General features: G+C 57.0%; 1 protein-coding gene across 1 annotated transcript in view; it reads left to right on the top strand.

The window, feature by feature from the left end:
- The first annotated feature begins 905 nt into the window (after nt 1-905).
- SH3GL1 (SH3 domain containing GRB2 like 1, endophilin A2) overlaps nt 906-26,485 on the top strand; it is a 31,548-nt gene continuing 5,968 nt past the window's right edge. Inside the window, exon 1 of the mRNA XM_045545092.1 lies at nt 906-1,160. Within this exon, the coding sequence (XP_045401048.1) occupies nt 1,116-1,160 (45 nt within the window). The 5' untranslated portion in view covers nt 906-1,115. The remainder of the gene's footprint in view (nt 1,161-26,485) is intronic.

Raw genomic sequence — 26,485 nt, 5'->3', positions numbered from 1 at the left:
AGCTTTAGTCCTTTTCTTGTTCCTCTTTTTGGATTCATTTAGTCATTCCAATTCATTATTAGTTTTCAATCCATTCAATATGGTTTTGATCAATCAATAACAGTTGATCCACAAATCAATATCGATAAACATGTATCAATCAGGAAAGGCTTCCTGGAGGGGGTTTCATTCCAAGCAGTGTCCTCTTTATGCGCAAAGAGCAGGGGGATTGGGGAAGAATGCGTAAGAGAGCAACGGCATTAGCAGAGTCCCCTGGGCAATAGGGATCTTGAATTACAGAAGAGGAAGAGAGCAGAGATCAGAAGAGCTGACAAGGATAAAGTTTGCAGGCTTTGGAGACCATGTTGTGAAGTCTGGAGTGTATTCTAAGGGCAATAGGTGGAGTTTAAGCAGGGGACTGATGTGATCTGAACTGAGTTCTGGAAGCACCTTTCTGGCTGCCTTGCAGGGGATGAATTGGAGGGGAGAACTTGGAGAAGAATGGTATGGTCAAAGCATGGAAAAAGTAGCTACACCCAGATGTCTGACTTGGGCGACTGAATGGATGAACACAAGACAGGGTGGGGGAGCGGGGACTGAACACACAGGGGAACTGGATTTAGCTAAGATGAGCAAACAGGTACCTGGAGAATTGTAAGCCCAGCCTCCTGAGCTCTTAGAGCCCCTTCAATTTTTCCTACTTCCCCAGGCATGTTTAAGGGCCTCTCCTAAGACTTCAGAGCCTCCCCCAGAACCCTAGGGGGCGCTGCAGCCTCCACGGCCCCTCTAGGCTCGGCCCGCTCAACTCTCTGGCGGAGGCGCGTTGCAGGAGAAATGCGCGTGCGCTCTCCAGCCAGCAGGGGGGGCGCGTGCGCAGACGGGCGCGCGGTAGGCTGGGGGGGGGGGGCGGCGCCGGCACCGGAAGTGTGCGGTTGCCATGTAATATCCTGGCCGCGCGGGTGCGCGGCGCTGAGGCGGCGCCGGGGCGGGCTCGGGAGCTGGCGAGCGGGTGGCGGAGGCGGCGCCGGCGGAGGCCGCTGAGGCGCGCGGGGGGTCGGCGGCGGCCAGGATCCTGTCGCTTGCGCTGTCCCTGTGGTTCGCTTGGCCGGGCGGGAGGCCTGACGGCGCGAGGCAGCATGTCGGTGGCGGGGCTGAAGAAGCAGTTCTACAAGGCGAGCCAGGTGAGCGGACGCCGAGGCGAGGGGCGAGTCACGGGCCCCCGAGCCTGTCCGCAGTGGGGGGCCCGGCCCGGCCGTGGCTCGAGAAGGGGCCAGGGACCCGAGGTGGCGGCGTTGGAACGTGTCCGCCGCCGGGTGGGGAACGCTGAGGACGGCCAGGCGGTGGGGGGGCTACGAGGTTGCCCAGGCCCTGCCCGCCATGTGGGCTCCAGTCTCCTCGAGAAAGCTGGCAGAGCTCCTGGGAAGGAGGAGAGATGACCCCAGAGGTTGGCCGGGGACCTGGACCCTTCGCTTCCTTCCCTTCCCTCGAAAGGCGGAGTTTGGGGGATGGGGGAGAGAAGGGGAAGAAAGGAGTCCCCAGGCTGTCGACACAGGACTCTTGCCAGGTAGCCCAGGGGCAGGGAAAGTTTGCGTTTAGAGCAGTTCTTTTAAAAACCATCTTGACGGACAAGGTATAAAGGGGAAAGAGTAAAGTGAAAAGTCAGTTTCCTACCTCTGCTGCTCAGGCATCTATTTAGTCTCTCTCCCCAGAGACAGGGACTGTCACTGACTCCTTATGTCCCTTTGCAAAGGTATGTGTGTGCCTCAACTTTAAACACACACACACACACACACACTGTACATAATCCTATGTACTGTATTTTTCATTAAACATGTCTTGGAGACCACACCGGAGCTGGAATTCTCTCCCTGGGCATTGTTGACATTTGGGGCTCCTATCATTCTCTGGGGTAGGGCTGTCCTGGGCACTGCAGGGTGCTGAGCAGTGTCCCTGGCCTCCACCCACCCCATGCCAGGAGCACCCCTCAGTCTGACAACCACAAATATCTGCAGACATCACCCAGTGCTCCCCCTTCCCTTGCTCCTCTCCCAGAATTACTGCAGTAAAACACTCCTAGGGCTTCTTGGATCTTTTTAATGGGTACATGGTTTTTCAATACATGTAGTGCAACCTAGTGCATTTAACTAGTTGTCCGTTGATAGATATTTAGCTTGTTTCCAATAATTTTCTGCTATAAACATAATGAATAGCCAGTGACTTTGCTCACAGGGGGGATGACTTTTATAGGACAGAGTCTCAGAATTGGAATGCTGGAACTAAGCCTAAATGCATTTTACATATGACAGATAATAGATTTTTTTGGAAAGTCCAGGCCCCATTGCTCATGAATTTGGTGAAAGCTGCGGATCCACTCTCCAGAAAACTGGGCAAATGTAAAATGCAGTTTACAATTTCAGATCCAAGAGGCCCCAGATTTATGGAATCCTATTGGGCCATGCATTTCAGGTTAAAGACCTTAGGTGTGGAGTTTGTGTGGGTAGACTCCACGGAGGGGTGAGCCACGATCTTAGGAAATGTCTGGGCTTGGCAAACAAGGCTCTACCCACAGTTTGGAGAGGCCCAGCGAAAGGAACGAGAAATGAGACCCCAGTAACACCCAGCTGGTACCTTTTGTCCCTAGAAGGATAAAAGTAATAACTCTAATGATTGTCTAGGGACATAGATATATAGGGTCTATTTCTCAACCCCGGATGATGGCTAAACCCTAGGGGAAGAGACTTAATCCAGAGGAACTTCTGAGTTGTTGCTGAGAATACTACCCTTTGCCCCAGCCAGATGGAATCAAGTGGCCTGGCCCTGTGTTAGACCTTGCCCCGCAGGCATCAGACCCCCACACGCTTGATTGAAGCACCTTAGAACTCTGCTCACTAATAGGAAAGGTGTCTTCAGAGGTCTTGGAAGAATTCCTGGGCCACTTTGTTCCCTCACACGGGTCTCTGGAAGCCCTTCCCTTTCCACCCCTGGCTACCAGGACCTATGCTGGTAGCCCATATTGTCCTGAGCTGACCGTTTATGTGGAGGAACTAGCTAGGCCTCTTAGACCAGCCACCAGAACCTTTTCTCTCTTGGGGGAGGCAGGATGGCCTGCATTCAAGCCTGAAAAAAGTGCCTTGAAACCTGGAAAGCTCAGTACAGTGTAAGCTGGTGGTTAAGATCAATTTACTATTTCCACATTCTGAGGCCCAGTCCCAAAGGAGTACTGCACTGGCCACGTCCTACTCAGAGAGATGTCATCTTGGCCTCTTGATCAATTCTGTTTTGAGTTGTCCTCTCAGGAATCCCTCTGGCTGTGGTCCACCCTCTTCTGCAATAGCTTCCATGGTTCTCTAACATCTCAGTTGTTTATCTGGACACATCCGTTTGCGTGTTTCTTTTCTCCTTCTCAGTAACACCTCTTCCACCCTCTTCTGTGCCCTCATAATGTGGTCTGTTCAAAAGAGACATCTCTTCTCACGTAGCGATAACATTTATTGCATTTTCACCAGGCAAACAGGCAATGTGCTTTACACCAGTAGGTCTCGACTGGTCTTCTTATCTGGTCTAAGGGTCAAAACACTCCCTTTTTTATACAAAAAGATGTGGGGACATTTATCTTCTTGTGGAACAGGGGTCTCAACCAGGACCAGTTCTGTTCTTCAGGGGACATTGACAATGTCTAGGGACATTTTGGTTGTCACAACTTGGTAGGGCACTGCTGGCTTCTAGTAGGTGGAGAGGTAGGGGACACTGCTTAGCACCCTGCAGTCCCAGAGCCTCCCCCGCCCCCCAAGAATTACCTGGCCCCAAATGCCAGTAGTGCTGAGGTTGAGAAACCCTGCTTTAAGGTTTGAGAAAAGTGAGTACAATTATACAAAAGAAGTCCCTACTTGGGGCATTCTTACGGTATCGGCCTGATTTTTCTAGTTTTCCAAACACAGATAATCCCAGGTACACAGATGTGTATATACTTACAACTCAGCAGCCAGGCCCCAAGTCCTTAGGAAAACCCCGGGTGTCTTTCAGCATCTGGTCTTTTTTTTTTTTTTTTTTTTGAGACAGTATCGCTCTATTGCCCAGGCTAGAGTGCCGTGGCATCAGCCTAGCTCACAGCAACCTCAAACTCCTGGGCTCGAGCAATCCTCATGCCTCAGCCTCCCTGGTGGCTGGAACTACAGGCATGCACCACCACACCCAGTTAATTTTTTCTATTTTTAGTAGGGATGGGGTCTCGCTCTTGTTCGAGCTGGTCTGGAACTCCTAACCTCAAGTGATCCTCCCACTTGGCCTCCCAGAGTGCTGGATTACGGGCGTGAGCCATTGCTCCTGGCTTCAGCATCTGGTCTTTTTCTTTAACCCTGCAACACCTTGATTTTAGTGGCCTCTGATCTTTTTAAGGGGGTGGAAACTCATATCAGTGCTTGTCAGGCAGGCATTACTTTGGACCCTTCCGTTGGCAATGTCTGAGATAGTGCTTGGCTGTCACAACTTTGGGGAGGGTGCTAATGGCATCAAGTGGGTAGACGCCAGGGATGGTTGCAGAACATCCTCTAGTGCACTTTCCCCTTCCCCCCAACAAAGAATTTTTCCACCCCTAAATGTCACTCAAGAAATTCTGCTTTAAGCCAAGTTCTGGGTTTCAAAGGCTTGTCACAGTGTCATTTCTAAGTTGAGAAGTAGAGGCCAGGTGGATGTGGGAGAGTGAGCTGGGAAAAAAAACACTTGGTTACTTGGTTTCTCACAGGTGAGGCTATGGTGTTTATGCAGTTTCTAATCTGTCATTGGTGGGACCGATAATGAGCTTAGTACCATCCACGCCAGTTCATCTCCTGGGAAAACCCTTCAAGGTCTTGTTCAAAATTGGTCTGGGCTTGAGTGGGAAGTTTGTGAGTTTTTACTTCTCTTTGTGAACTGACCACCGATGAGCTGAGGGCCTGGGCTGGGAGAAGTTGAAGCAATAAAAGCAACAGCCGTCTGTCCTGGTCCCATCGATTTGGTCCTCTCTGTTCTGCCTGTGTAACACCCACTCCCTCAGTAGCCACCTGGCGTTTGTGCCGAACTAGAATTAGGGAACTAGGTGGGGGGAAGGAGTGCTGCTAACGAGATCCAGGCTCAGAAGTTCTCTTCAAAGTGTGTGTCTGTTTGGGTAGCATCATTTCCAGACCTAAACTGCTAACTGGTTTCCTGATAAATCTTGTGGCCGGGTGAGGAGATTTGGGAACGTAACCAGGGATGGAGCTGGCAGCTGGCCTGACTTTTTTTTTTTTTTTTTTTTTTGCCTGAAAGAAGGGAGGGCGTTTGAGTGGAAAGATTGGTTCATTCTGAGCTGGGAGGAAGATTCATGACCACCACCTCCCATAGCTTCGAGGTTTGTAGAATGCTCCATAGGCCCTGTGTTTGTGCCTAGAACAGGAGAGGCGTGGGGGGTACAGGAGGGCTATATGGTGGGGGACCCTGGCCCAATGTGTTAGAAAGGCAGTAGTCAGAGTAAGCAGTATGGGAGACATGGCTGGTGTCTTAGAATGTCCCCTGATACTGCCTGCTACGACCTGTTTTTTAAACTTCACTTTGTGGAACCCCTCTCTCTTGCTTTCTCACTGAAATACTTGGGTTGTTCCGTAAGAAACATGGAGTGATCTTAAGATACAAAAATGTGGAGCTTGTAACTGGCCTCAGCTAGAATAAAAATGTAGAGCTATGGGCTGGGAACAACAGGTGATTCAGAGGCCGGTGCGGGAGGGCCAGAGTCGGCGATTCAAAGGCTGATCTTGGGATCAGCCTGTGAGTCGAGCAGCTGCAGGCTGACCTCCGGAAGCCCCCTCTCCCTTGGGGAGGTGCCGGCAGCAGATGTAGGAAAGGGTTTTGCTCTGCGATATCCACATATGATGGGAATGGCATAAATAAAGTCCACTGTTGCAGGAAACCATGATGACTTGAGTCCAGGAAAGTGTGGCACATGCTGCCTTGTGCTATGAGACACTTGAACCAGCTGTGTCGGGACCCTGGGCCACCAAGGACAGGCGTGGCTCGCTCTCCCCGCTCAGCTCTTGGTCACTAGCCTACAGGGTGGCATCACCAGCCAGCTGTGCTGAGGCCTGAGCGGTGTGCTGGCCAGACTGTGGAGGTGCACAGGTTTTTGAGATCATCCTTCCCCGGAGGAACCTGGGGGCTCCTTATACCCCAGCACTTCCCAGCCTGTCTGTAAAACCAGATCCGCCTGGCTTCCTTCACAGGGCCGGCTGCTGGCGACCTTGGAGTGCTTTGTGACCAGGCAGCATCCCGAATATTCCCGTTCTTAACAAACCAGGGCCAAGAAGTCCACACATTCCCAGTTCTGCCACCCGTGACTGTACATCGGCCACGTAAATAAAGCCAGGAGCCCAGGGTTTGCCTCTGACTCAGAATCTTGCCGACCAGCTGGAGCTCTGTGGGCGCTAATCGCCCTGCGGATCTGGGTGTGTTTCAGAGCCAAGCCCTGCAGTGCTTAATTACATTCTCTGTGTCACTTAATAGCAGCCTGAGAGCTTGGGTGTTTCCCTTCATCTTCTTGTCCAGTGTGAGAAATTAGGGGCTGTCACGTTTTCGAGACCCCTGACCTATGGAAGGCCTAGCAAGGTCACCAAGGAAACAGTACTGTTTACCCACCCACCCCAACTGCGTCTGGCCTGTCTTTGGGGTAACCGGCATTTGAGTGCGTAGTATGTTTGGGGGCCTGAGCTGCTGCTTTATCCTACACTTGTCTGTATGCACATGTGTCTGTTTCTTCAGAGGAAAAACTTACAGGTTGGGGCCAGTCCAGCTGGGACCTGCCGTCTGCCTCTGGTCTGATGGCCAGTGGCCTTTGGTGCAGGGACCTGCAATACAGTTGTGTCCTCCCTCTTATCTCAGCTCTTCTCCTCCTCTTCAGTTGTTGCCAATATTTTGAAACTGATCTCATCTGGGGAAACTTAGTTCTTAATTTGGAGCATACGGCCAACTTCCCTGATAGAATTTCAGAGGCAACTGCGTGTTTTGGCACTGCGGAGGGCCAGGGTGTGGAGGGAGGAACTAGAATTGTCTCCTGTGTTTCTGGTTTCCAAGGGGGTGAGGTCTCTAAGCTGCTAGAGGGTTGGATGTGGAAGCACTTCCAGCCTCAGGCCCTTTTTGCTCCAGGGGGTTGGGATCGAGCCCATTCCAGCCTCTTTACCCTGCTTGAGCTCTCAAACCCTGGTGGCTTGTTAATGTGTGAGCTGAAGTGTCGGGAGGCGGTCTCTTCTGGTTCCTTTTCAAAGCTGTCCCTGGAAAGCTGGGTGGAAGAATGTGGCAGGCTGTGGCCCAGCTGGTCCATCTCCTACTCCCTCTCCCCCACCTCTCTCTCGCCCCCTCTCCCCCCCTCTCCTCTTCTTCCTTCCTCCCTCTCTGGCCTTTCGCAGGCTGGCTTTGGCAAGCACTTTTCCTGAGCACTGCAGTTTGGGTGCGTTTCTGCTCGTTTCCTGTTAAGCAGTGACCAGTGAGTGCTCCATGAACTCAGGCTCCCAGAGGATGGCCCCTTCTTCCTTTTCCGCTCAGCTCCTAGAAAAACCTGCTGACCAGTCCGAGAGCAGGGTCACGCGGAGACTTCCTCACCGTGGCAGGAAAATAGATGGACCATTTCCTCGCTGGACCTGACTCAGCACCAGCCCGTTGACCGCTTTGGAGAGAACTCCTGCCTGGCGGGTTGAATTTCCACACCTGGGTGTGGGCATGTACCACCCACGGCGTGGGGTGTGGGTCGTGCCCAGTGTGGGAGACAGTTCAGCTCAGCGTCTGCAGAGCAGCAGGGGACCAGTGGTCACAGCAGATGCTGTAATGTCAAGCAATATCAGATGCCAGTGAGCATAGAGGGTGAAGGGGCCTGTGTCTCCTTGGCCCCTGCCCAGGGGCACCTCCAGGGCCCCTGAGTGGTCACATCCTCTCTCAGAGTTTCAGATTGATTTGGTGACTGTTCCATCCCCTTCACTCCTAGATCATAAGCTCTTTGCAGGCAGGAGCCTCGCATTTCTACTCACTGCTGCATGCGGTCCCCAGCGTCGAGCCTAGTCTTGGGCCTGTCCTAGGCATAGAAGGATGGGGGACTGACAGTTGCCCCACACCCGCGTGAGCAGATGGCTACCCGAGGGGTTTGTGTGAACACACCCCAGCGGGCCTGGATACAGTTCAAGCTCTCACTTGGCCTCCAGGAGCTTCCAGAGCCCCCGTCCTTATCTCACCTTTAAATGCCACTGCTCCCCTCCGTGGGTGACAAGGCCATTAGCCCACCTGCCCTGCCTGGGCCGGGTACTCGTGCCTCCTGTCTGAAAGCACTGAGCCTCCCTGCTTTCCCCTGCCCAGCCCTGGTCTCTGTCTGCTTTCTGTCTGCCTCCATGGCCCTATCTGTAGCTCCCTTCGTCCTGGGTGTCTGCTGGGACCACTGTGGGAAGTGAGTTCTCCACCCTCTAAGCATCTCGCCGAGGCCTCACCCACACGCCAGGGCTAACCTTTGCGTTGAACACGCTCTCCCTCCATACAACAAGCTCCTGGGACTGGCTGTGCTCAGGCACCTGCGATGGGCCGTCCTGCCGGGTCCTGGCTTGCCAGCCGGGTCATCAGAAATGCACCTGACAGGGAGGTCCAGTTGGGCTCCTTCTCAGCGTGGAAGGGGGCTGCCCCTCAGTGGGGCCTCCTGTGTGTCCCTGGTGGTGGCCAGGGCAGAGCACCAGGGAAGCAGGTGGCTGACAAGGCCTTTGAGGACTCGATTGGAAACAGGTCCGACTGGTCTGAAAGAAAATAGTTCAGAGATTGTTCCTGTGATTTGGGATATGCCTGAGCACTCCAGGGGCTGCAGCTGAGAGTGACCTGCACTTGGCTGGGCCAGAGGGGCCTGGCCGTGTCACAGGCAGTCTCTGTAACCCAGAGCCTGCCCTGGGGAGCAGAGCCCAGATGTACGCCCTCGTCCTTTAACGCGTGGCAGGTATCGCCCAGCCAGGCCGTTCTGTTCAGAGATAGCAGCTCCCTGGCTTGAAATATTCCCCAAACCAGACCCCTCCTGGCCTCCAGAAACCCACTCCCCAGGTCCAGTGGCTTTTCTTAGACATGGCCACTTGAGCCTTGGTCCTGCTTGACAGTCCTGTCCTCCAGCCCCTCCCTGGCTTCCACGCCAAGGCATGATTTGACTCTTCTCTGGTTTCTTGGGTTCTCTCTGTGGACTCACCGTCCTGTCGCTGGGCCTCCCACCTCTCATCCACCACCCTTTGTGTGCCTATCTTCCAAGCCCGTCCCCAGGCCCAGTGTGACACTCCCAGCCCCCTGACTCCCTCTGCACCTTCCCCACAGCATGGGGATCACAGTGCACGTCAGCTGCAGTAAATACTGTGAACCAGCAGCCTGGGTTTGTCATCTGCTGCCTGTGCTTTGACTTGAATTCGTTAATTAATTTGATTTTTTTCCTCGTAAATTGGCCCACTTTAAAATTTATTTTAAAAGGGATCTTGATATTATTCCTTGCTTTGAATAATAGTAACTGGAATAAGAAATATAACAGCAAGAAAACTGTGGAATACATTCTTCCTGGGTGCCTTCCTTCTGAGCCTGAGGTGTGTGCGCTTGCTGAAGGGTTGTCCACACCAGCGTGGTGCCCCCGAAGGCTTCTCCTGCCACAGTAAGAAATACGGAAAGAACCGCAGCAGGGATCATGTGCTCACTGTGAGACTCGTGTAGGAAGGGCGTGGCAGGATGTGGCTTCCTTAAATCGATACCTTATAGATACCCAAACAGCACCTTGGCCAGTAATTTAAATATCTCCCAGTATACCCCAGTCCAGCCCCACTTTCTTTAAGCAGAGCAGTTGACCGGTGTTGTCTTTCTGAGCTTCAGCCCCAGTAGTGAGCAGAAGCCCCTGCGGAGGGAAGCTGTAGGAACTTTCTGCTGCTTTCCGCCCTCTGGCATGAGGGTTTGTAACACACAGGTCCCCAGGGTTTCTCCTCCCCCCGCCACCCGCCTCCGTGGGATGAGGCCGGCGGCCCACTCAGGCAGACGGGCAGGCGTCCGGCAGCCTAATGGTCTGGGTTCATCAGAGTCCTGATTGTTCCAGACGGATGGGCAGCCTCAGCCCTTCAAGGCCAGCCTTTGTGACTCGGAGGAGGGCAGCCCGGGGAGCTGGGGTGGAATTCCTTCGTCCCTTGACCCTAGCACCCCCCAGCTTGGGGTCGGCCTCCATCCCTCTCCTGAGGTTGAGAATTGTTGCTATTATGTTAGGAGGAAAAAACCCAGAACTACTGAGTCAGTCTTCTTGCTTGCTCTGGTCAAGTCACCTTCCACCCGCGAAGACTGTCATAGCTACCGTGGCTCCCTGCTGGCTGCGGGGTGGGTGTGCAGGTAAGGGATGGTAGAGGTAGGCGTGTGGTGCCCGAGCCAAGGCTGCCGACGCTGAGCTGTAGGTGGTGGCTGTCCCCACCTCTGCCATCTTCACTCACTCTCATGAAGTCTGTGATGTACTTCTCCAGTGTTTTCACGCTGGACACCCAAGAGCAACCTCCCCATGTGGGCTCTCTGAGCAGTGGGGTCCCTCCGCTACCCCTGGACTGGTGGGTTTGGGGTTCGTGGGTGGGAAGTTACAGAGCTAGTAGGGAGTGTCTGGGGCCAGAAGGGAAGGACAGCGCTGAGGAGAGCGGGCAGGAGAAGGGCCTTTGGCCACCTGCGACCATCGCCTTTCTAGCCCGGAGTCCACTCGGCTGTCAGAGGATCCGGAGGGGAGATGCCACTTAGCTGGGTCAGCGGCGCTCCCCAGGCCTACAGGCCGGTGGGTCCCAGCATGTCAGACAGGGCACAGCCCTTTTTCGGGCACCTCCTTGTGTTATAAAGTGTTTCAGATACAGAAATCTAATACCAGTGCTCATTACCCCACTCAAATAAAACAAGAGCAGAGCAGTTACACCTTTACTGCACGTGGATTTATCGTTCAAAACCGGGCAGTGTTGCCTTGCAAAGCTAAACCTCGTGTAAGTGGTATCACATGGGTTCGTTTGTTTTCTTATAACCAGCTTTCTTGGCTGAGTTCTATTTGTGAGTTCCGTTCATGCTGGTACACACAGCCACGGGTCATGTCCGAGGCTGAGTAGCTTTCCCGCATGTGATAATTCCACGATGTATTTATCCATCCTCCTGCCATCCGCCCGGCACGTGTCTGGGGTTTCTGCACAGCCGCACCTTCTTCTGTGCAGCCATATAGGTCTTCAAACGTCCTAGTCTGGAAAAAAACAACCTATTCAATTTGCATGACCTAAAGTCTTGGACCCAAAGCCGTGGGTATCATGTTTTTGAGCATTTGTAAAGTGTGTTATTTCAACTGTGCTCTGTGTGTTGTACAGGACCAGGGGCCTTAGCCAGGAAGCCAAGTGGGCAGGGAGGAGGCTCCCCAGGCTCAGGGTCAGCTCTGTGTGGTCCAGAGTGGGCACCGCCCTGGTCACCTCTGAGGACTCTGTTTCTGCTCCGTGTCCTCAGGGAGCTCCCTCGCCAGCCTGCGGACTCTTCAGGAACCGTGTTTTCAGGTGTGTCCTGCGTAGTGAGACTGAGTGCCCAGGAAGCACCCAATACAGCCTCATCCAAAAGGGCTGCCAAGGCTGGCGTGCACGGCCAGGCCTCATCATTTTCGCATTCTGTGTCTACAGCTCACCTACTCGATAAAATGTATTTTAGCCCCCAAATCAGTACTTGAAGCACTTTTGCAGTCATTCACAGACACACAGGGCAAAGAGAAAACTTTGTTGCCCAGTGCCCACATTCCCAGCTGCCGTCAGATTGGACGATGCTGCCTTCTCTTTCCTGCGCTCACTTTGGACCAGCCTCCCGTCCGCAGCCTGATGCTGCGCGCTTTCTGCATTTTCGTGGATTGTCGGTGATTGCATTGTTTAGAATGGCCCCAGGCATTGTGCTGCTGCGCTGTCTCGTGTTCCTCAGTGCAGGGCACTGTAGTGAGTATTGGGGAGGATCTGCGTGGGAGAAACGTCTTTCCTGCAGTTCAGTGTGGATACATATTAAATAAAGTGGGAAACACATGAAACAAGGTTACTCATTGGTCATTTGATGAAGGTGTTTTGATCAGAGGCTTGCAGAACCCTAACCCTGTATTTCCCCCAGCCATGGTTCAACATGAGCTAGCTCAGTGTTTATGGTGACTTTCAAATGACGGGAGGCTCGACTGTGGCTCCTGTAGCAGGCAGGACAGCACCCCTCCACAGCTGCCCTCTCCTCCATGCCCGGAACCCACAACTGTTCCTTATTGCAAAAGGGACTTTGTGAGATGGGGTCAGTGACGCAAACCTGGAGTGGAGATTATCCTGGTTTATCCGAGAGGGCCGAGTCTAATCAGAAGGGCCCTGGAAGGTGGAGACCTTTCCCTGCCGTGGTTGGAGGGGAGTGGGTCTGCCCAAGAAAGCGGAGACAGCAACTGGAAGCCACCAGCCTCTGCCAGCTTTGAGGACGGAGGGGGGGCTGCGAGCAGAGGGAGTAAGTGGCGTCTAGACACTGGAGAAGGTGGGAAACCCATAGAACGCCCAGAAAGGAACACAGTCCTGCCAGCACCTCAGCCTTAGCCCCGTGCGACCCCTGTCAGACTCTGACCTGTTTAAGATTTGTGTGTTGCTTAAGGAATTGGGGGTGTGGCTGAGGTGGGAGGATGGCTTGAGGTCAGGACTCGAGGCCAGGACTTTGTCTGGGTAACACAGCAAGACCTCATCTCTACAAAAAACTTAAAATATTAGCAGGGCGTGGTGGTGGTGTCTGTAGTTCCAACTACTTAGGAGGCTGAGGCAGGAGGATCGCTTGAGCCTGAGAGTTTGAGGCTGCAGTGAGCTGTGACCATATCACTGCACTCCAGCCTGGGTGACAGAGCAAGACCCTGTCTCTAAAAAAAAGAAAAAGGAGTTAGTGGTGTTCTCGGTCACTAGGTTTGTGTTGATTTGTTATGGCAGCCACAGGAGACTCATACAGGTCCACACTGTCCTAAAGCCTTGTCGTGGTAAAGGTTTTCTGCCCAGCCGTTAAGGTGTGTGTGCATGAGAGAGAGAGAGAGAGAGTGTTGTCCTCCGTTAGCTCTCGTCTCCAACTCAGTGGCTGGAGTCAACAAGAAAATAGGACCAATTCGCTTTGCCAGGTTGGCTGAGGGGTACCCTGCTGAGCGCGGTGTCCATGCAGCTGCCTTCAGTTGCAGTGCTCTGTGGAGCAGTCTTTAACAGCAGCTGCTCCCTGGTTCCTGGCATCTGACCTTGGTGACTCAAAGCTGGTGGACTAACAGAAAATTCAGTCCCTGTTGTTTAACTTGGATTTTGAAAACTATGGGATGCTGTTGCCTATTCAACCCTGAGGGTACCACACACCCCAGAAACCCCACAGCAGAAATTTTGACCTGCGGATCGTGTTAGAGGCTGTCGACTGTGCTGAAGGAGGTTGGTGGTTCCTGAGTTGACGGCGCGTTTTGTCTGATCCGGGAGCCCCAAGCCCACACCAGACGCCCCTCTGTAACAGCCCACACGACTTCAACTTCACAACCAACCTCAGAGTCGTGCGCTGGGCTTTTGTGTCCAAGCCTGCCCTCCCTGGCACAGACCCCCGTCCTCTCCCTCCTGCGGGCGGCCAGGCTCCCTCCGTCCTTCAGAGCCAGCGTGCATGGCTACCTCCTTTGGAATTGTCCTTGGTGCCTCTTCCATGAGGAGGAAGTGGCCTCTCCCCGTAGATTGCTCGTCATAGGACCTGGTGTTCTTGTCTGTGTGCTTGTGTGTGTGTCTCTGTCTCCTGCACTGGCACAGACAGTTGTCGAATCTGACTGAATCTGACTGTGACCTCAGACCCCAGATGGCCCCAGACATGGCATTGAAAGGTGGGTGGGATCTGGACGTGGAGGATGACAGCGGGGAGGGAGAAGCTGCCTCAGCACCTCCAGGTGGGTGGCGGAGCAGGGCCCTGGCAGTAGGGCTTCAGCGTTGTGGGCCTGCCCCGCCTGGGGCGATCTTACCCCCGTCCAGGCACCCAGGCACCATCCATCTTTGTGCCCGTCCGTCCAGGCCAGCAGAGGCCACCCTGGGTACTGGGAGGAGCTCTGGCTACCTGATCACAGGGTGGGAGGGATGTGACTATTCTTACTGCTCTTAGTTCAGGAAGTGGCAGCCCCAGACCCTCATCCCACAGGCAATGACAGCCAGGCAGCGGGGCCTGAGAAGGGCCAGGCCTGGAGGCCAGGTCTGTGTCTCACCAACAGAGTAGTGAATAGGAGGCGTGGCTGCAGAGGGTGTGCATTGGCAGCACAGCAGACACAGTCCTGGCAGACACAGTGAGCCCCCGATCCACGGCGGGACACTCTCACGGACACACCTAAGCCCAGGTCCCCGGGAGCCATGTGCGTGCCGGCGCAGTCTCAGGGCAGGGAGGGGGTAGGGGTGTCAAGGCAGGGTAGAGGGATGTGCCGGGAGAAAGAATCATGCCAGCCAAGGGGGAAGCAGACAGGTGACGCACAGGGCGTTCAGGATGGCAGCAGCAGGCTGGTCGGTTGGAAGGCGGGAAAATAGGTGGATTGGGAAACAGGAAGGGGAGAGGGGTGTGGACTGTGACGTGGCGGTGGTTGTGCAGCAGGGCCCTGGGGAACTTCCTGCCAGTCTCCCTCTAGGTTGAGTCACTTTATCTCTTGGTCATTCATTCCTTCGCCCTTGCTGCCCCTGGTGAACCTCAGAACTGTGCACCGTGGCCATCAGAGTCTCAGGGAGGTGCGTGGCACCCAGGGAGGCATGTTCCCTCTTTTCCTTCTTCTCAAAGAAGGGCCTCCATGGAGCCTTTTGCTCTCGAGAAACTGGGTGCAGGTGCCGCGTCGCAGGGCTGAGGCGAAGCCCCTGCTTGCCCCACACCAGCCTATCCCTGGGACACGAGTGGCCCAAGGAATTGTGGACTCCGGTCTACGGGGCAGCATGTGGATTCCGAAGCACGTTGACACTGGGTCCTGCAGCATGTCATTCGACATCACCCCGTCTTACCATGGAGGACACCGAGGTGCAGGGGAGTTGATACATTCCTGCTTAGAGTCACAGCCCGACAGACAGCTGGGACCAGAGCCAGTCCTGGCACTGCATGTCCGGGTGTCTCTCCCCCTCACTGGCACCCTGCCCTGCTGCGTGACCTGGCGGGCACCTTTGCTCTGACTTGTTCCTGACATACCTGAGCTCCCAGAGGGCGAGTCATATTTATTATTTGTTTATTATCTCAGCAAATACTCAGTGACTGACATTCCTGGGCCCCGTGCCGTCTGCCCAGCCCTGCTGGCACGAGGTGGTGTTTGAGGACAGGGCACTTGGGGGGGGGGGTCGGCAACCCAAACCTGTCCTGAGTGGTGTCACTCCAACAACAGCGAGCCACTTCGCAGGTGGAGAAAGGGCCACTGGGAAGCAGTCCACACCCACCCAGAACTGCCCCGGCCTGGGTGCTCGCCCCTCCCCGGGCACGAGTAGCAGCGTCAGTGAGTGCTGTGTGCAGGGCCCCGCACACAAATGCTCAGAAAGGAGAGGCCCACCAGCCCCGTCGCTTTAGGGGGATGGCAGGGGAGACCTGGGCCCTCCCCGGAGACCGCTGGCCCTGGCAGTGCCCAACTCCTCACCTCCCCCGGCGTTTCCTCCTCTGTGCTGAGGACATGGTTGGTGATTCTGGGATTTCCAGCTCTGGGTTTTCACCACTGACTTTAGCACTGAAAGAGCAGGTGCCCTGGGTGTTTAGTGGGTGACAGCTATGAGCCAGGGACGGATGCCTGGGCACCAGGCAGGAGCAGCCATTGCAGCGTGACAGACACCAGCATCTACCACGGCCCTGCTCGCGGCGCAGTCAACAAACCCACAGAAAAGGGGCCACTGACCCCTTCACCTCTCCCCTCTCCCCACCATGCCCTGTGCCAGCCCAGGATGACTACCTGCCTGGGCACTTTGGGTGGCTACACCTCGGGAAACCGGCTCAGTGAACGTGGGCCACAGTGGGCATGAGTCACCTGTCACCTGAGCCTGGTGTCTCTGCCATGGTGTGACAGGTGAGGACTGGAGCCAGGTGAAGGCACGTTCCTTGGCACCTACTCATAGCTTCTGCCTCGCAGCCGTTTTGTGAAGAAGCTCTGGGGCCAAGCTCTGCCCACCCGGCTCCCCCGCCCACAGCCAGGCAGGATTTGGTTGTTTCTGTTTGGCCTTCAGTCTTCCCTCACCGCGTCCTGTCTTCCCAGACCCCAGACCTGTCACTTTCCCCAGGGATTCCTGTCGATGAGAAACCGCCCAGCTGTGGGAACCGGGGCCCCAGGATGAGGGTCAGGCCGGCCTGGCTGGCTCAGATTCGCTGTCTGCAGTTTTCCCGAATCCCCGGCTCTCTGACAGGGGAGCCGGCCCTGGTCAGGCCTCAGGCACAGAGCTGGGAATCGGACTGATGGCCTCCAGCCGGAATGTCCACCCCACGTGGCCTCCCTGTGAGCCACGAGAAGGAAGGTTGGCGGACGGGACCCTCCAGCTCCCATGTCCACTTCCTGAGGTTCTGCCCTCTGAGAACTTAGCCATGGCAGGGGGTGGGTTGCTATGAGGACCCTAGGAGGTCCCTGTCATTACTTCATTGCAGGGTGCTGAGAATCGACGTAGCGTCTTGTGTCTGAGTCGCTATTCTGAGCTCAAGCACAGTGGGGGTGGGGAACAGACTACCAGGAGGACAATCTCAGCCCCGATGGATGGCACCCAGCGCGGAGGGTCCAGGGAGTGGCAGAAGGAGCAGCAGGAGCAGAGGTTCCAAGGTGGGCATGAGGTCCGGCCTTTGAGGACACAGAACACGGCCTGGGGAGCCTGGGGGCACTGCTAAGTGAGGTCTCAAGGGGGCGGGGCTCCAGAGAGGAGGTGTCAGTAATGTGTAGGAAAGGCTGCTGCGCCAGGTCGCTCCTGCCTGGGTACAGAGGCAGGGGAGGGAAGATGGGGAGGGCTTCCTGGGGGAGGTGGCTTCTCATTAGGCCTTTAGACATGGAAGGGATGGGAGGGGGGAGGTGGCATCTGTGTTTCGGGGGGGGCTCTGGGCTTTCAGATCCGTCACCTTCGCTGTGTGGTCGTGGGGGAACTCATGACCCTGGTTGAGACTGTCGCCTGCAGCCTCTCACTGCGGTCACGGTGTCACGGTGTCTGATGAAGAGGTGGTTCGGTGTTTTCCGGAGGCTCTGCTGCCTCACAGGGTTTCCAAGCCCTGTTTCCAGTCTCTTCCTGCGGGGCTGTCTCTGCATCAGCTCTGCCATTGATAAAAGATCCGTTTTTAAAAACACCTTATCCTTCCAGTGCGTGCACCACAATCACACCCTGCCACCCAAACGCAAGCCCTCGGGCAGCTCCCGACTGAACACTGCCAAGGTCTGGCCTGGGCCGGGGGTCTCCTGCCAGGCAGGACCTCGGGACTTACTGCCTCATTTGCTTGTGGGTTAGGTTTTTCTTTTTATAACTTTTCATCTGAAACTGATTTTACCAGTTGTATGACATGCCCAGGATGAGAAAGTCAAATGCACGAGGCCGGCTTCTATCTAGACATTTAACTCCAGAGTTCCAGACGTGATTTGTTCCTAGAAGAGGGACCTCAAGTGATCACTGGCCTCTAAGTCTTTCGGTAAAATCCCTCTGTGAGGCCAGGGATGCAAGGGTGTGTCACGCATGGCTTAGAGTCCCCGGGTGGGCAGGCCTGTTCCCTCCATCTCCCACATTCCTCTACTGGGTCCCAGAGCTGTGCCCTGAGCCTGCCCCAGCTGCGTTCTGGACAGAGCCACCATCAGTGGAACTGTCTGGCTTGGTCTCATGCACAAGACTGCATGGCCTCGGGAGAGGCGCGTCACCTCCTAGGTAGGGCCTTAGCCGTCCCATTTGTCAAGTGGATACGCCTGCCTGGAGGCTACAGTGGGTCGGGTGGGCGCTGCAGGGCCAACAAGGCGGTAGGCCCCAGGAGCCCGGTGCTTCAGCAGGAAGGCCGCTTCCTACAGCAGAGGGAACCCGCAGGCCCCGCCGCCCCCAGAGTCAGTGGAGCAGCCAGGGCACGCCTGGCCGAGTGAGGAAGGAAGCAGGCTTCATGCAGCGCCTCTGCTTCCTTTGGGCAGATGGGATGAGTTCGGTGGAGATCGTTGGTGTTGAACCCAGGCCCTTCTTAGACAAGGAAATGGGGGACGCTCCCAAGTCCCCAGAGGAGCCAAGATGGAGAAGTGTGCCACCAGAGTGTGGCAAGGGTGCAAGGTGTGACGGGCTGCCTCACCTGGCTGCCTCTCCCGTCCTCGTCCTCGTGTAGCCGGGCCAGGCAGGGTGTGAGAGCTTACAGATTGCTGAGTCACCTCTCGGTGGGGAGGGGGGCTGTGGCCGTCTTCCTAGTCTTGTGGCTGGGGCTAGACCAATAGGAAAGAGCCCCAGCAACCGCCCGAGTCTGCCCCACTTCCAAGGCCTCGCGCTTGCGCTCACGAACCGTCCCATAGCTTGGCCTCCAGTCCTGCTACACTGCTTGCTGTCTGGACGGCGAGGAAGGGCTGGGGCATGGCCAGCAGCCTGCTCTGACCCTGTCCAGGAGCATGACATTGGTGGGTGTCTCCTTGGCATGAGGCCATGAGAGTGCTGCCAGCAAGGGCCACCACAGCAGAGAGTGAGACAGGCGGGCTCTGTGCCCTGGGGGTGCCCTCAGCTTAGAGACAGACGGGACCAGAGTTGGAGCGTGAGGTTCCAAAAGGCTTGAGAGACCCTAACTAACGGAAGTGACGCTGTTCAGCTCAGGCCCAAAGACCAGGCAGGAGTCAGGCCAGAGCAGGACCAACAGGCAAGGGAGGCTGTGTGTGAACAAGAGGCTGGGCCCTTGACATAAATGAGGGAGGGAGACTTGGTGAGGTGGCTGACACCTGTAATCCTACCACTTTGGGAGGCTGAGGTGGGAGGATCACTTGAGGCCGAGAGTTCAAGACCAGCCTGGGCAACATAGCAAGACCCCATCTCTTAAAAAAATAAGTTAGGCATGGTGGCTCCCGTAGTCCCAGCTACCTGGGAGGCTGAGGCAGGAGGATCCCTTGAGCCCAGGAGTTCGAGGCTGCAGTGAACTATGACAATACCACTGCACTCCAGCCCGGGAGACAGAACAAGACCTTGTTTCTAAAAAATGAACAAATGATTGAATGAATGACGGGGGGCCAGAAAGGAGACTGTCTCAGGGCCCTGGGGAGAAACGGTGAGCGTCTGAGCCGGTGGGCAGGCCTGGTTCAGGTGGGTGCAGGGCCTTCCAGAGACACAGGCCCCTGTGGAGGATTCCTCGGCATTCAAAGCCAGCAGTGCAGCGCCCAGGCCTCACCTGGGGGCATTGTGGGCCAGGCCCTTGCTGTGGGGCTGGTGACTTCACTGTTGGAGCCCCTGGCCCTCAGACTGGGCCCCCCTAGGGACCAGGCCTCACTGTACCCCTTTTTGTCTCAGGGATGGTGACACACAGAGCTGTCCCTTCCAGCTGGTCATTCTGCTGTGACAGCCCCGGGGTGATTTCCTCCCGATGCCCACATCACTCCATCTCCAGCGACTTCTCTCCAGTGTCTGGTCCCCTCTCTGCTTCTGGTTCCCCCGCAGTGCCGGCCGCAGACTCTCGGTGGGACAGATGAGTGATTTCCGGAGGATTTCTCTCGCTTGAGGCTTTTCTCCCCTGGCTTCTGCAGCACAGGCCGGGCAGCCGTGACTCCACCAGCAGCCAGCTTGTGGGCTCTCAGACAGCAAACCGTTCATCTTCACATGCCAGCCCAGAGTCCCCTTCTCAGAGCCAGGGGCCAAGCAGGAGGCGAGAGGCCCGAGGCAGCCTGAGACCCGGCATAAAGGGCCAGTGCCTTGGAGGCAGGAGACCTCCTCGAGGGGGTTTAGCAGGAGGCATAGACTGGGCGGCGTGACCATGGCCCCCAGTGCCAGGCTGCCCTCCTTGGCGCCGGCTCCCCTTCCCTAAACAGCCGCCAGCATGCCTGTGGCTTGCCCTGTGGTCTGGGGGCCGTGGCAGCTTCCACAGCCTGGCCAGGGGCAGGGCCTGTTCTGGTTCCGATCCAGAGCCGGTATCTTGGCCACTAGCGCCAGGCCCAGGGACCGCCCCCTGGGCTAAAAGGATGCCTCAGGCTTCCACAGCCACCATCCTGCTACTGCCAGAGCACGGTTCCCAGATAGACCCGTGACATACCTCAGAGCTGGTTCTGTGGCTGCCCCCTGGGGCCCAATCTGGCCATGGTGGCGGTGCCTGGTTTGGGGTTTCCGTGGGAAAATGATTCCAGAGTTTGTCCTGATTTGTCCTTCCACCACTCCGTTCCCAAAAGCTGCTTTTTAAAACCCTTCAGCTGCGACTGACAGGCAGGGAGGAGATCCCTGCCCCGTGTGGCTGGGGCCACCAAGGACACCCACAAACCTGGGCTTCTTGGAACCCCTGGGTGCTGTAGGGAGCCCTGGCTGGTCAGGACGTTTCTCTGAGTGGCCACGGAAGAGGGGTGGCTCACTCTGCCAGTCAGCTCTGGAGTGAGTACCAAGGACCCATGGTGGACAAGGTGCATCCCCGGCAGGCAGAGCCTTCTGTCTTCAGGTTGAGGAGCTGGCTTCTGCCCTCTGATTGGGCGCCGTTGGGGTGGGAAGGTCCGTTTGGCACACAAGTAAGTGGTGTTTCTGTGGCTTTTCCCCACTCTGGGCTGGCCTCTTCACCTGGGGACACTCTGCTGCGGGCTCGGGGGCCCAGGACCCCCCGCCAGGGTGGCCCAGTCCACGCCTCCGTGGCTTCTGCTCCCACATGGGAAGCTCGGAGCTGCCAGGAACCAGCACTGCCCCCATAGATAGGCAAGCATTTCACAATCAAGCCATACACGAGGGCCTTGGCTCTGGTGCATCCTGGTGACACGGGGGCCACTGGAGGTTTCCAGCAAGGACAGACACTGAGAGAGCAGGAGCCTCCCAAGGCAGCTGTACACCTCTCAGACATACACATGGTGCGCCTTTCCCCTGTGGTCCCCAGCTGTCCTCCATCGCTGCTCTGCCCCGGGGCTGCTGTCCCCTCTCCACCTTTTCCTTGCCGCCCACTGAGGTTAACCAGCCAGTGCTCACGAGCTGTCTCTCTCCCGGTGCCTGGGGCTGGGAGGCCCCTCAGTGTCTGCCCTGGCGGAGTGCACCGAGGAGGGCTGGGGAGAGCGAGAGGGCCGCCCGCAGCACTGGTGTGGCACCGTGTCCGGACTGCAGAGGCAGAGAGAGTTAGCCAGGCCAAGGGCAGGAGGGGAAGGCACCCGAGACCCTCACCCTGGCCGAGAGGGGACAGGTGACTTCTGCTGTGAACCTGTAAGGTGGTTATCGTGAGCCAGTCTGACTCACACAAAGCACAACAGCCGATGAGGACCCTGGGGCTGACCCCGCCATAGGCAAAGGTGGGTGGGGTGTCCGTCCTGGCCTGTGAGGCCAGAGCAGCCCTGCCTGTTTCCCTCCCCATCCCTCCTCTGCACCAGCTTCTCCTTCAAAATTCTTTTTTTTTTTTTTGAGACAGAGTCTCACTTTGTTGCCTGGGCTAGAGTGAGTGCCGTGGCGTCAGCCTAGCTCACAGCAACCTGGGCTCAAGCGATCCTACTGCCTCAGCCTCCCGAGTAGCTGGGACTATAGGCATGCGCCACTATGCCTGGCTAATTTTTTCTATATATATATTTTTTTTAGTTGTCCAGATAATTTTTATTTCTATTTTTAGTAGAGACGGGGTCTCACTCTTGCTCAGGCTGGTCTCGAACTCCTGACCTCGAGCGATCCACCCGCCTCGGCCTCCCAGAGGGCTAGGATTACAGGCGTGAGCCACCGCGCCCGGCCTCCTTCAAAACTCTTAATTCATCAACATACTGTCCACCAGGTCACTGGGTCTGCAGATGGGCCCACTTGTGTTCCATGTCACATCAATCAGGTTTCCCTGCCGAGATGATTACATTACAAGGCAGGATTTGAAGTTTTCCTTCCGCTGCCACCAAGTGGTTGCCAGAGCTTGCCCCACAGTGAACCCAGGGTTCCCAGGCCAGCTGCCCAGGAGGGCAGCGTCTTCGCAGTCGGTTTTGTGTGTTTTCCACTCACGTTCGTTCTCTCCTGCGTGCCAGATTCCCTGCTCCTCTCCAGAGACCTGCAGCTCTGAAGGACGCCCCCCTTCTCGTCTGGTCTTATCACTGATGCTCACGGACGGGAGTCAGGGGGTGCTGGGGTGAAGCTGTCTCAGTGCCAGGCTCACAGGTGACAGAGTTGGTGCCAGCCAGAAGATGCACATGCTGTGCATGCAGCTGGGGTGCGTGAGCATGGAGAGCAGGCAGCCCCCCGTCGGCAGCCCCAGCGCTGAGAGCTGACAGACCAGAGCCAGTTTCTCTAAAAGCTGGGGAGTGTCCGAGAGGCAGCGGCAGAGTCCTCCCCGGAGGCCACTGCTAGGCCGGACTGAGCGGGGACCTCTGCTGCAGTAACAGTCCAGGCCTGGTTCTCGCAGGGCAGGGGCAGCCCTGCCCCAGTCACCCCATGCCCCATGGGGTCACAGGGCACAGCCCACTGCAGGAGGTTCCACAGGGCATGGGCCAGCCCTGAGTCCCAGAGCAGAGTCTTGGAGAACATTCCCTCTTGGGGCTCGGCCCGTGTTTGGGGGTTGAGAAAAGGCACTGGCACGGATTACATGGTGGCAGCCCCCACAGGGGCCACAGCTGGTGACTGAGGCTCTGTAGCCACTGCTCTGACTCAGTCTAAGTGGGGCCCTGTGGAAGAGTGGTGGCAGCCCCCGACCCGCTCTGTCGCCCTGGGAGCTGCTGCAGCCACCCAGGCCCAGTCGCTGGGGGACAGTACTGGGCTCCCTGGCTGCAGCGTGGCCATGTTGTTAGCTGTGGGAGGAAGTGTGGGCTTAGGGGACCCCCAGGGTGGGAGCACCACTCAGCTTGGTGGATTTGCAGCAGACATGCTTGTGGAGGTGTCGTTTCCACTGCCAAGTCTGCTGCTGTCATCGGGACCAAGGACAAGTGTGCAGAGTCTCCCTCAGCAGGACGGGACTGCTGGGACCACAGCTGCGTGCTGGGGAAGGCACTCCCAGGCCCTGTCCACAGGCAACGTCCCCGAGCGTCCAGACAGCACCAGCCATTAGACACACCCCTTCCATGGAGCCTAGAGGTGCTTCTTGTGACTCCAGCTCTGCTGTAGACCGCTCTGGGTCCCCTCCCCACTGGACCATGGGTCTGAGCCTCTCAGCCAGTTCTGAGGGCGGGGGCCACAGTGGCTCAGGTCCTGGTGGGCGGGGAGCCCTGTGCTCAGGCGCTGGTCCCTCCTTCCTTGTGGCCAGGGCTGCAGATGGCAGGCACGGGGCTGCTACTTTTGCCCGTGTTCTCCCCTTGGCCTCATCATCCCTTCATCCATTTGTGCCAGTTCGTGCCTGAGAGCCTTGGAGAGAAGGGACTTCGTGGTCTCATGTGCCTGGTGCCTGGCCCATGGGGGCAGGTGGTTAGTTAGGGTGCAGCCCCCCATGCCCGGGGTTTGGGGCAGGGAGACAGGGCTCAGGAAGTCGTGGTTGTGCTCCGGAAGGCCGGATCCTGGGTTCCCATGTGGGGTGGGCAGGCTGGACAAGACCAGAGCCAGGGGCTGTGGGACCCAGGAGAGGAGGGTCTGGCAGGCCCAGCCCTGTGCTGGGCAGGTCGTGGGGCCAGGGTGCCTGCGGCCCGGAAGGTGTGGTTTTGCACCCAGCTGCCTTCAGTTCTCCTCCTGTTTCCCAGAAGAGTCTGTTCTCACGTCAGGCAACTCATTTCCCTCTACGGCAGCCATGTCCTCTTGCCACAGTCGAAAGAAGTGAAACTGTCCCGTGAAACATGGTGGAACACCCCAAACACCTAGGGAGGGTGGGGTCTTCCCTTGTACAGCTTCAGCAGAAACCAAAGGGCCAGTCCCCGCTTCCTTCCTGCCTCTCACCTGGGCCCAGGGTCCGGCTCCCTGGGGTGGGCGTGGACTGGGGGACGTTTAAGAAGCTTCCAAGTTGCGACCGAGTTGAAAGCCACTGACCTGCAGGCGTGCACGGAAGAGGCATGGGAACACGGGGATCATGCTCCCCGGGTGCCGGTGCAGCCCTGAGCACAAGCACACAGAGCCCTGTGAGGTACACACTGTCACAATGGGCATGATGATGACCAAGGCCTGGTGATGGCAGTTTGAGTGTGACATCACATAGGTGGGAGGTGGTGGGGCCGGCATCGAGCCCTGGCAGTCGGTCTGACCTGTCCTGCGGGCAGCAGCCACTCAGCACCCTCAGGTGCCCCTGAAGGTACGTAGGGTCCCAACGGGCAGCAGGGATAGCCACGAGGAGAGGGGGAGGGGGCACCCAGAGCTGAGCCCTGCAGGGGGGCAGGTGTAGCTCTCTGGGCAGGACATGGGGAGAGGAGACCCAGCCGTAACTGGGGGCAGCCACCTTGTGCAGAGCATAGGGGACGGGCACTCGCGGGCTCCCTGGCCGCGACCATTGGGAGTTGCCTGATGTGGGCAGAGCCCCCACCTGAAGCTTCTCCAGTGCCCCCTTCCTGCTCTTTGGCACTTCCTCCCAGGCTACTGTGGTGCCCTGTGAGGTCCTCACTGTACCCACTTGTGTCTTGGCCCCTTGACTGCCCTGCTGGTCACCCCCTTTCCCCGCACACACAGCGTGGCACCACAGGGGTCCTCACGGCATCCCTTGGCCACATCTCATAGGGCTCAGAGCACCGCCAGGACAAATGGGTGGTGTGGCCTGGCAGGCACAGCCCCCAGCATGACACCTCGCTCTCCAGCCTGGCCTCTAGCCAGTAGGACAGAGGCCCGCCTCCGCCGCTCTGTGCGCGTACACACTCACACGTGCAGTCTGACGCGAGACATTAAACATGCCAGGTGGCTCCAGAGAGGTCAGGCCTCGTGACAGGGCCCATAGAGGACAGGGCCAGGTGAACTGTGGAAACCACCACGAGTTAGGAGACCTGGGTGAGCCCCAGCCTCTGATGGAGTGTGTGACCTCGGGCAGCTCACCCTCTGGGAGCCTCCATGTCAGTAGGGACTGGCAGCTGCTCTGCTCTGCACAAATACCGTTTGCTCAGAGAGCACATTTTGCTGGGAAGGACATTCGGCCACCCCTCTTTCTCTCCTGTGCCATACCCACCCACCACCCAGAAAGGCTCTGACAAGTCCTGCAATGAGAAACCCTGCTGGGCCAAACATGGTAGCCTCTTCTGCACTGTGGACCTGCTGCCTCCCGGGTGCCTCTGGAGAACATGCCTTCAGGAAATGGGGGACCAGGCAGTTCCTGGGATTGCTTCCTGAGAGGCTGGGCCTTGATGGGGAACAGAGGCTAGGGTTTCCACACCCATTTCCCTGGGTTGAGGGGCTTGGATAAGCCTGTCAACATGCCGAGAGCTGAGAGGAGGTGGCACTGGTGTGTGAGTCGGCACCGCCATCTAGGGTGGGCATCTTGGCACTGCCACGGGGATGCTGGCATGTGTGGCCCTGTGGGGGTGGGGACAGCCAGGGACAGCTTCCAGCAGAACATGCCCTGCCCAGGACGCGGTTAGATGACTCCAGCAATGCCCACTCCAGGCCAAGCAAGCAGAGCAGAGCGCGTTGGGAGCCAAGTTCCGGTCCTGCTCTAGCTGCCTCCACCCCTGTAAACCAAAGCAGCCCTTCTCCAGCAGCCATTGGATTCCACGTTATGTTTATAAAATTGTCACAGCCTTGATTTTCAAAGTGGATGCTCCCAGGTGCTTTGTGACTGTGTTTCAGAGCAGGTGTCACTAGAAATGCCACCATTCTATGCTTGCTGGTGGCCTGGTCCCCACAGCTGGGCCTAGTGCCAGACCTGTCACATCCTACCTACCCTGTGAGTGTCCCCATCCCCCGAGGCCCTGAGCAAGGCTGTCCTGGAAGAGCCCTGTCCTCTGACCCCTAGGCACAGATGCCCTTGTGGATGGGGCCCGACAGTTCATCCTACCCTTCCCCCCCACCCCCAGGTGGGTGTTTCCATCTCATCCTCTCAGAATGTTCCTGAGTGCATCTAGGAGGGTCAGTGGCTGGCTTTGGGGTCAGCGCTAGGGACATGGTTTGTCCCAAGCTTCCTCCTTGCTGAGCTGGGCTGGGTCTCGCCTCCTGGGCAGAGGGACTCTGGAAGTGTGTGCCCTGCCACATTCCCACCAACCTTTTAGGGCTGCTTACTGCAGCTACTGGAGTTTTTCGCGTCCCCCTTCCTAGATCTGAGGGTGTGGTTTGGGAATTCAGGGCTTGTTTCTGCCTTCCCGGCACACGGGGAGACGCCACTGCAGGTGCTTGTTGTCATCGTCACAGCAAGACTCAGATGTGCCAGCACCTGTCAGCTGCATTGTCAAGTTCATGGTGTCCACGTGGGGTAGGGACAGGCAGCCCTGTCCTGCAGATACACCCAGACCCAGGGGGCCACAGGCCTCCCCGCTCGGCCACCTGCACCCTGCTCCTCACCCTAAGCTGCTGCTGCCTCACTGAACCAG

Source organism: Lemur catta, chromosome 1 (assembly GCF_020740605.2).
Source record: "Lemur catta isolate mLemCat1 chromosome 1, mLemCat1.pri, whole genome shotgun sequence".
Lineage (NCBI taxonomy): Eukaryota > Metazoa > Chordata > Mammalia > Primates > Lemuridae > Lemur > Lemur catta.
Note: the sequence above shows the minus strand (reverse complement) of the source record. Positions and strands in the feature narration are given on the sequence as shown.